Genomic DNA, 10,662 nt, shown 5'->3' on the forward strand with positions numbered 1-10,662 from the left:
GGTGGGAGGGAAAAAGCACACAGACATCAACTATTTCACCTTGATGAAAGTCTCAATACAGCTATGGAAAGCCTAAGTATTTATTCTTTTACAGTACACTGGGTGCCGGCTGCAAAAAAAAGAAAAAAAGTATTCACTTCAGGCACAACTTCTTTCTTTTTAAATTTAAATCAGTAAAGGAAACTGGGTTTAGAAGCTGCAGTGTTCTAAGCAGCAGATTTGTGCATTGTTTTAAATATTTAAATTACCACACTGATGGCACACCTCAGCCTTATGAAATTCTGCACTGCATGTATTTCAGAATGCTACAAAAAATAAGTCTACCCCAGAAAGAGACTTCCATTGAGCTCTAACAACTTTGCTGGCTAAAGGACTCAAGTTAAATGAAATATGAAAACAGTGTAACATTTGACCATCAACTTAAGTTATCCGAATGTTCATACAGATTTTGTATCAAGTTGAACTTACTCCACCCTCATATGGTCCTCAGAATTTGAGCAGAGTGAGCTGAAGGGAGCCTTCCACTTCCACTTGGAAGGAAACACATAATGCAATTAAGCACTAAGGCATAGTAACACCTTGGCCAAAATAACAAAGATAAAGCATAGATAATTGTAGTGCAGAATTCCGTAAGGTCTACCAGAGTACAGCTGTCTATAATGTTTACTCACATAGGCAATGTAGATCTGCAGTTACCAGTTGCGTTAAATGCACCATTCAAAACAAGCTTCTAAAATGTGATACTATAAGGCGCCACCTTAAGTTCTCCAGAATGCAACTGTGCATAATTTTAAAATGGTTTCATAAATTTATTTTAAACATAACATGAGAAGGTGTTAAAACCGGTGTAATAGCTTCTTAGAATTTGGAGGAAGGGATGAATAGGGAGATATTCAGTACCCTTCACCAGCCCCCACCACTCAGTCGTACATCAGGTATGGGTTTTGTGGATCAGTCTATAACACCAGCTTGACGGATCTTTCTCTCTGCACCAAATCCCTGCAAGGAAAACACCACAAACTTTTAGCTCCAGCATCATGCTTTAAAGCAAAACTGTTCTCTTCCAACCAAGTACAGCATTAGCACATTTTTAGTTAGCCACATTTGTCTTCAGAAAGAGACAGTAACAAAACAGGTTCTGTGGTTGATCTTTATAGCCCTAGATACTTCACAGATTCCAGACACTTTATTACTCCTCCTTACCACCTGGTGGCAGAACCTTATGTGAAAGCAAAGTTTAGATAAAGGGATTTCACCTACTATCTCTGAGAAGGGGAGCAGGAGCTTTATAAAATGAAAAAACAAACCAAGACAGCTATTATGGGCTAGTACACAACAAGCAATTGTTTGCTTCTATATTGCATGCTCTTCTGAAACCACAGCATACATTACTGACATGGGGTATAGCACCATGGGGTATAGCACCCTTGACTTCACACAAAAATAATATACTATCACACAACAGGTGACTAGTTCACTATGGAATGAAAGCAGATCCCACATTTCAAACTGTTTAGGTTTCCAACAGAGGAAGCAATGTTATGTTATCCAAGTTAAAACACAAACTGCAATTACTCTGCAAGATAGACATTTTATGTACCTTTGAGTTATCCGGTCCCCTAGGTTGACGAAGAACTGTTAGACGAGGAGCATTGGCATCATCCAGATTAATGCTCTTTAAACGATTAACAAGTCTATCGGGACGTGGAGCAGCAACAGCCTTAGCACCTTCACTGTAACAGAGTCAACCATACAGAGCACTGATGACTTCCCAGAGGTGTAAGCTACCTAATTCATAGTCACTTTCCCTATTAAGCCATTAGCATAATCTATTGTGAAAGCTGACCTTCTGGGTGACACCATGTACGTCTGCCTCAAAACCATTAAACACAGGACTCTGAAATAGCAGTAGCTCAAAACGGTGTTCTTTAGTGAGTAGAGGTATTGCATTTACTCTTATGCACACATAAGTAGCATTTCCTACATTTCTGTTCCCTTTAACTAGAAAAAGAAAAGGCTTACGAGTTGCCAGTACATAATGGCGTAGCATTACCATCTCTGAAGATGAGAACAGGATTTTGAGAGAAAGAATTAAATGTTAGCTTCCTGTTGCTGCAGAAGTGCTATCTCAAGCTTAAGCAAAACACAAATTGCGCAGTTTCCTTCAAAATGTGTAAGTAGTCCAAAAGCAAAATAAATAACCATCACCCTTAAGAAATGACAAGCCAAAGAGTGCCTAACAAACATGGTTTTTCTATTTAAAAATGAAACTCGCTCTTCAGGAAACAGGTGGAAGCACTATATACTATGCTGGCCAGAAAGGTCAGGAACTACATAGGAATACCATCAGTTTTCTTATCACTCATTAATTTCTACTTAGAAGACTGTATTCAAGTTCCTACTGTGGTGGGGGGAAACTTCTTAGTAATAGATTAAAAAAACAGAACAAGCTATCTGTAATTAAGAGAAGCTGAGAGTTCTGCTGCTGCACTGTACTGGATACCCTACAAGTGCTGGCAGTTCTCAGGTGAGAGGCTCTCACTGAAGCCAGCTGAAACTCAGAGCTCCCATTCTAGGAATAGCTAGCTTAGTTTAGAAGCAGCATGCACTCCACTACTGTGATATAGACAGTGTGCCAGATTATTTCACTTTAATTCTAAATCCTCACCAGACACGCCACACATTACAGGCACTGCATTTTCCTGTGCGCTGGTTCAGGATTACAGAGAACTCCACTTCATCCCCAGCCTGTAGCTCCACACCATCCTGAACTTCTTTGACATGGAAGAAGAGCTTTTTGCTGTCACCCACTTCATAGTTAATGAAACCAAACTGAAAACAAACACATCATAAGGTTACTTCTTTCCTCTTCATCTAAACAGATGCAATGACTTACTTATTGCACTTTAACTACTTCTAGGAAAAAAAACTCTGAAGTGCCTAATGGAAGTGGAAATTCAATTTCTGCACTGAACAGAACATTCTGTCTGGAAACAATACTTCTGGAACTCTAGGCACTCTTCTTGGGATTGTAAAGTCACCTTTAAAACCCAAAGTCTATAGAACAAGTTCTTAAAACTGCCAAAGTCCCGGCAGTTGTATTAAACTGAGAAGGGCACTGTTTTAAGATTCCACCTTAAAAGTTACACAGTAGAAACCACTCCATTTTTTGGTCTGTCACTGGTATAAGCCACCAGTTACTTCCATTTACCGTTCCACTCGTGTATAAACCAGCAAAACTCATGTAGCCTCTCCATAAACGACTGGAGCTTAGTGCTGCAGAATAGCTATAAAAATACAAAGCATTCACAGCACTTAATTTTCTCATCATTCTGAGATGCAACTAGGGCAATAATCAGTCTTCGCATTTCAGGTGGACTTTAATAATTGACTGCTTAATGCTGTGAAGAAGCTTCTTCTAGAAGCAGACTATGCACAGTTTTGGTTTTTTTTGGTGTTTTTTGGGTTTGTTTGGTTTTTAAACACTTTTTTTAACACCCTGTTCAGCAGAAACTAGTTAGATCAATTTCCAGGACATCTCAAAAACAAGTCTTCAGAATCAACCACAGCAGAAACTGCTGCCCAGTAGTACCGACATATCAGCACCAAACCAAGTACTGAGTTCACCTTGACTAAAGACACAATACACAGGCTTGCATAAACCAGTACTAGGGTCACACAAATCTACTTCCCTAGAACCAGAGTACAAAGCAATCCACTTGTGCACAACAAGCTTCCTGGATTCAAGTGCTGAAGTGTGTTCTCATCTGCTCTACGCCAAGTCAAGCAGTTATTTCCTAATAACATGCATGTTTGTCTTCATAGCAGCAGTCACTCACTTGATCTTTCACACATTCCACTGTGGCTCTGCGGAACGGTGTGATGTTAACAGCCATTGTTTGCCCATTTTGACCAAGAACACAGAGCTGAAACTTCACTGTCTCTCCCTTTTGCAGACAGTCACCTTTATTTGCCATTCCAACAATTCCAAATGGATAGACCTCTCCTTTCATCTCACCTAGAGGAGGAAAAGGTACAAGACAGAATTAAGAGGTGTCCTTTCCTACATGGGGGCATTTAGACTTTATTTCCAATATTAGAAATGATACTTTTACTGTCAGCTTAGTACTATGAATATAATCCTCAACACTTCTATTTACAGTTTATTGAACTCCGACGCTTGTTGTGCATTTGTGAAAGGAACACTTAAAATTTAAAAGCAACAAATCTTACCATCCTCCATGACTTCAATCATACCCTGGTATTCAGTTTGTGTGGGATCTACACTCCTTAAAGGACGAATTACTTTTCCAGAGTAAACAGTTGGATCAGCTTCTTCAGTGATACCATTCACTGAAAAGAAACAGACAGTGCAAGAACAGGATGTTCTAGTCTTTATTTAAAAGTAGGTCTAGTCTTTATTTAAAAAAAGAATTAAGAAGTGATTCAGATTGGCCAGGAGCCAATAGTTTGCACTGCAAGACACCTATGGCAGTGCACTATCACCCAGTAACGCTGGAACAGCTTTAACACAGCAGTCAGTAATGACAGCTTTTCTAATCAAGACCACACTGACAGTTCAACATAGAAGTAGAAAAATATTAGTTTCTCATTAAACTAGAGGCCATGGAACTTTCAAAGCGAATCAAAAGTATTTTACTTCTCTTCCACTGCATTCCCATTCCCTGCTCATTTTAATCATTCAGTAATCTTTTGGTACGCATTCCCCCACAAGCCCTTAATACCCCCATCTGCATTCCTTCTGCAAGGTACAGCACAACTACTGCAATTACTAATTTGGCTAGTTCTGCCACTAAGTCTCTCCTTATAACCCTCCAACTGAAGAGGACAGACAACGGTAAGGTCCAAAGAGTTTCTACTGTCTACAAGACTGTTAGTCTGCACTCTTCTGTTCTCTGGAAACACAGGCTACAGCTTTCAGGAAACCAGTGACCACCACATTAAGCATCATCCTCTTGGTCTAAGCGCCAACTGTAAATACATTTATTAATGAACTTTATCCACTGAAACCTTCCAAGAGCCTTGTAAGCAGAAAATACCAGGTACAGTCTTACCTGCATGTGTTTTGTTCACCTTTTCTGCACTAACTTTGTTTCCTTTGCCTTTTGACAAGCTGTATTCAACAGTGTCTCCAAGTTCCAGGCTATCAATATCACCACAGTATTCACTACAGGGATAGAATTATGTACAATTTTCCTTTAATTACATGACAATAGTGATGCTCATCCAACATTTATGTAAGTTGATCAGAAACCATTTAACTAGCTCGGCACCTCACATTTTCAAGAAATCCTCATTCAAGAAAGTGAAGCATTTCAAATATACAACTCTATTTCTTGGCCTGCAATTCAGAGGCATAGAACACCAAGACTGCTGACTAACAAAAGCCTGAACCAGTCCAGCAGAGGTAATAAACGGAACTTGAGACACTTAAGCATATATGTGTGTGAAGTCCAAATGGGTTTAAGTCAACCATACCTAACTCCACCCCTCCCCCCAATAAACAAACAAATAATAATGAAATTGCTATTCACCTGTAGTGGAAAAAGATCTCCTTATCATGATTGGCTGTTTCAATAAATCCGAAGTTATCTTTCAGGGCTGCCACATATCCCAAAAGCCTCTTAGAGCTGTAATTGCGTCCTAGCATTCTGACAGAGACAGCCGTTTGCAGACCAGTTCTCTTCACTTCACAAACACTGAACTCAACCTGTTGAAGAGGAGTGTATCAATACAAGATAGGAAAAAAACCCACACAAACCATGACTACCAAAACCATGACCAACCAAAAGAAAAAATCCAACTCATTATAAAGCTGTGAGGCTCTAATCAAGATCTGGGCTCTCCAGGAAAGTGATTTTCTAGCCATTACTCTCCAGAAACATCTGTCAGTCACTGACATTTACAACATTCCAAAGAGTAGCAGCAACACCAGTGACATCTGCAAGGCAAGCCAGCCCCTAGCACGCAGCTTCTTTTGACCATTAAAGATGAGAATCTTTTTATGTGAGTCACCTCCTTTCACTACACTTATCACCAGTGGCCTACAGTGAACATGTACCTAGCTTCGCTCACTCGTTTCAGTTTTTTAAAAGCAGTAACCAGTGCCTTCCCAGCATGGCTCCTGAACACTGACAGTTTTTAGGCTGCCCTTCCAGATCTCTGAGCTTTTTCTCCTTTTCCATTGTCTCTCAGGCTAATTTGCTTGTAAGGATATGTTCCCCCTCCTTTACGTTCATCTTGAAGTCTTTATGCCAACTTCCTCTGGATTGTTCATAAGCAGAGTCCACTGTCTAAAGAATAAGAATTCCTTGTTTAAAAAGCACCATCTACATACTAGGACACTTTTTTCCATTTATGTATCACTAGGTTTTAGGGTATTTTTCTTAGTTTTACACATTAAACCACTCAAACCTAGGACAGAAGAAGAAAAATGGGTGACATTATGCAGATGCTTTGTCCTTCATTTGTTCTGAGAGAGAGAACAAATCCAGTAAGAGGGAAAGCGAAGCTCACATCTCACAACGAACAGAAAAGTATTTCTCAATGGTATACTTAGTTATATTGCCTTATCTCCTATCTGGGGATTAGCAGATCCTTCCACATCCTTGGCCTGGTAAGGAATGGTCAGTTTTACTCCACAGTCGTCATAAACAATTATTCCATCCTCAGCTTCCTAAAAACAAGACACCAGAATTCAGCAATCTCTCTCTTATTTGTAAGCAAACAAGTTTACTACATACAATTCAAGCACTGCTCATTTGAGCCACAGTGGTTTTACAGTAACTGCTCAGTAACTTCTGTAAAACACAACAAAGCAATCAACTCCAAGTAAGAAGCTTTAAATGACATTAGACAATATTTCAAAGGAAAGAAAGTATTACCACCATTTCCAGTGAAGTATTTATTGGAAGTTTAATTATTCTGGCATTGTTTAAAGCAGCATTACAAAACAACAGAGGTTATCCTCTAGCCCTAGAAACTTACTTTTAGCCAATTCTATCTAGCATCTTATGTAGTAGGAGGTAGAAAGAAAATTCCCATCAAGTTATTGGAAATTATTCTCAACAACATGATCATTAACAATGCTTTTATTATCTTGTTTCACAAGTTAGTTTTTGCTGACTGCTGCCATTAGCTGTTCAGTGTAGTTCACATTTTTACAGGATAAACAGTACTTCAAAAAGTTGAATTACAGTCTTTAAGGAAGCAGCCTCAGTCTCCAAAGCCAGGAACACAGAACAGGTACTTCCCAAGTAGAAGAGCATTACCTTCTCTTTGCCTTTATTTGGACTAGTGGCTTTGGCTGGAGTGGCTTCTTTGTCTATAGTGCCCACAAAACGGTGATCTGATTGGGTGTGAAAAGAAACCGTGCCCTTTGGAAGTTTTTTAATCCTTATAGCATGATTTCTTTGGGCAGACAACATATCCTGAAAAACAAGATCAATCAGATTTTAGACAGACTGCACATTTCTTTAAAAACTAAGATTTCATAAAAGTATTAATCTCACTTACAGGAACGACAGTAAACTCTACTTCATCAGAAATATGGAGTTGATTTCCATCCATAATTTCACTGAAGTGAAAGAACATGCGAGCATCCCGGTCCACACATTTAATGAAGCCAAAGCCATCTCTCATTGCTGCAATCACACCCTGAGAATAGTTAAATGGACAATTACAGTTTTACTACTAGTATGTGACGTGTCTCTGCAGGTACTCTACATCTGTCTGTGGAGTATGTAGTAAGCCGAACACAAGGCCTTAATCCTATGAAAACACTTCTTGGTTTATGCAATAAGCTTCCTTGCAAACTGTAGTGCTAATGGCTGTGGTTAACCTGAAATACTAACAAGGCATACTTACCTAGTTTCTCAACTTAATTTCTTATGAATTGGAAAAGATTAACTTAAGCCATTAGCAAGAGACACTATAGTTAAAGAACCTGACATTAGTACTACACAGAGAAACCAATCTTGAAGAGGTTAACTCTACAAATACATGCATTATCTATACAATTATATAATACACAAACATACATGCACAAAACATACAAGAACACATATAAACAGGAAATAAAACCAGTGGTTGGATGGAAGTTTAAGAGAAAACTCATCAGATTTAGAGACACAAATGAAATTAAAAAGCCTTCTTACAAAGAAGTTTCTTAAGACTATCACATCCATGGGTGTACATTATGGTAAGTATGTTACATAAGAATTTTAGTGGCCTTCCTGGTAACCACTACAAATGGAATGCTGAATGATAAACAGAATATACTTGTGCCCCATCAACCATCAAAAAAATACATTTCTCACCCTGACCTCTGTTTTTTAATAAAAGAAAAAAGCTCCTAGGAAGAGCTAGTACCAGATCATGCCAGAAGTATTGAGCAAGACAGAATTTATGAACATATTCAGTTCCACCCAATTACTATAGAGCCTTTAGCAAGTCTCAGGGAGGCTTACAGGATTTGAATGACAATGCAAAGATACTTCCCACCTTTGGCAACACTCTTCTCTCACATAGCTTTCACAAGCTCAGGAAAATCATCTAGCCTTTCTAGAAGCAGCCTGTACTTGTCACCTCAATGACAGCTCAATTCAGGCAGGCAAATATAACTAGCCAGATAGAAATGTAACAAGTCTACAGGATAGAATGCAAAAAACAGAGAGGCTGAAGTTAAAGTTCAGTGGTTTTCTTAAAGCAAAGGGTCCCCAATTCACAGCACACTGATGTTATAGCACTGTAATTGGATTCTAGTTGAAGAGGAAGGAAAACTTATGGTCTAGTCTGGCCTGTATCAGAAATGGCATGGCCAGCAGGAGTAGGGAAGTCATCGTGCCCCTGTACTCGGCCCTGGTGAGGCCACAGTCGAATCCTGTGTTCAGTTTTGGGCCACTCACTAGAAGAAGGACATTGAGGTGCTGGAGCATGTCCAAAGAAGGGCAATAAAACTGGTGAGTGGTCTGGAGCACAAGTCTTACAAGGAGCAGCTGAGGGAACTGGGGTTGTTTAGTCTGGAAAAGAGGAGGCTGAGGGGAGACCTTATCACTCTCTACAACTACCTGAAAGGGGGTTGTGGCAAGGTGGGTGTTGGCCTCTTCTCCCAAGGAACTAGCGATAGGACGAGAGGAAATGGCCTCATGTTGCACCAGGGGAGGTTTAGACTGGATATTAAGAAAAATTTCTTTGCTGAGAGACTGGTCAACTATTGGAACAGGCTGCTCAGGGAGGTGGTGGAGTCACCCTCACTGGGGGTGTTCAAAAAACGTGTGGACGTGGCACTTCAGGATATGGTTTAGTGGGCATGCTGGTGTTAGGTTGATGGTTGGACTTGATGATCTTAAAGGTCTTTTCCAACCTTAATGATTGGAACAGAACCAACATCCCAAATTACAGGAATGAAAGATATTCTTTAATACCGATTAGTATCCATCTTAGTCCCTGAAATCTACAGAGAGTTTTTTTGAACGTGATAGAACACAGCTCTTCTATCCTTCTGCTGGATGCTCAGAGAGAGACTGGCCAAAAAACATGAAATCCAGAAGCTGCACACAGCACCTCCTCTCAATCTTAGAACTTTTCACTACCTGAACCAAAGTAGCCCCCGGTTCTTCCAGTTTTCCTAAGGACCACAAGCAGTTACCCATTTAGACTCAAGCATGTGAATTTTTAAATTTATAGTTCAAGATTACATTACTTCTGTGTCTGCTATAACCAGCTAGCAATTCAACCAAGAAGGCCAATTAAGGTCTAATTTTCTCATATGATTTCATTTACTCAGTAGTTAACTTATTATTTTAAAGGAGAATGCACAGCATTAAGTCTGAATTTTATACCATTTAAGCACCTTGTTTGAAGTGTGTATTTGAGGACTGGATTTCAGAAAAGGCAATGGAAGACACCAGTGATTTTTACATTAAGTCATTAAGACAACCCCCCCATGTTTTACTTTCATTTCCCCTGAAGCATTAACACTTTTAAAGATAGATACTTGCCATTTCCCTAGTTTCATTAGTGAACTGGAAAGTATTGGGGAGAACCTCAATATTGGTGGCTCGTTCCAGTTTGTCACGTCTGTCTGTTGAAATATTGAATCGAACGTGGTCACTTTCCAGCAAGGTCACCTTGGATTTTGTATCTTTGTCTCCAAATGGAAGTTCTTTAGGAATCACAAAGTCAACTTTGATGCGGCCAGGTAATGGATCACTCTAGCAGACAGAAAACAACAGAAAAAGTTAAGTCCACCTACAAGACTCAGCGTAACTGCAGGCAGAACAGCTGGCAGAAATACTAAAGCTAACAGAAGTATGGATTACACCAAATGCCTGCTGGACTCAAACCACTATGCTTCATTTCTACCACTCCTAATTTGTAATTTACTGTCCATAGCCAAATGTAAGGTAGTTTTTGGTGGTGGTGGTTGGGTTTTTAGAGTTGGTTTGCTGTTTTTTTTTTAAAGCACCAAGCATGTATTGCCAAAGAAATTAAGACTATTTCAAGAATTAAATTTATAACCATACTGAGAACACTTCTAAGAGGCAGCATCTTTCTCATTAAGTATTCAAAACACACCAAACCTTCCCAAAACAATGCCAACTCGCCTAAAACCTTAAAGCAAATGCTTGTGTACACTCT

The 10,662-nt window shown here is 39.4% G+C and overlaps 1 protein-coding gene across 1 annotated transcript in view; it reads right to left on the reverse strand.

Moving 5' to 3' along the window:
* Position 1: 1 nt before the first annotated feature.
* The window catches only part of CSDE1 (cold shock domain containing E1, RNA-binding), a 16,789-nt gene continuing 6,128 nt past the window's right edge, over positions 2 to 10,662 (reverse strand). Inside the window, exons 9-19 of the mRNA XM_010287145.1 lie at positions 10,023 to 10,235; positions 7,537 to 7,677; positions 7,293 to 7,451; positions 6,590 to 6,697; positions 5,556 to 5,731; positions 5,076 to 5,188; positions 4,234 to 4,353; positions 3,840 to 4,018; positions 2,669 to 2,832; positions 1,601 to 1,733; positions 2 to 999 (exon numbers count right to left, since the gene is read on the reverse strand). Of these exons, the coding sequence (XP_010285447.1) occupies positions 952 to 999; positions 1,601 to 1,733; positions 2,669 to 2,832; positions 3,840 to 4,018; positions 4,234 to 4,353; positions 5,076 to 5,188; positions 5,556 to 5,731; positions 6,590 to 6,697; positions 7,293 to 7,451; positions 7,537 to 7,677; positions 10,023 to 10,235 (1,554 nt within the window). The 3' untranslated portion in view covers positions 2 to 951. The remainder of the gene's footprint in view (positions 1,000 to 1,600; positions 1,734 to 2,668; positions 2,833 to 3,839; positions 4,019 to 4,233; positions 4,354 to 5,075; positions 5,189 to 5,555; positions 5,732 to 6,589; positions 6,698 to 7,292; positions 7,452 to 7,536; positions 7,678 to 10,022; positions 10,236 to 10,662) is intronic.

This window comes from Phaethon lepturus, unplaced genomic scaffold, assembly GCF_000687285.1.
Source record: "Phaethon lepturus isolate BGI_N335 unplaced genomic scaffold, ASM68728v1 scaffold56725, whole genome shotgun sequence".
NCBI lineage: Eukaryota > Metazoa > Chordata > Aves > Phaethontiformes > Phaethontidae > Phaethon > Phaethon lepturus.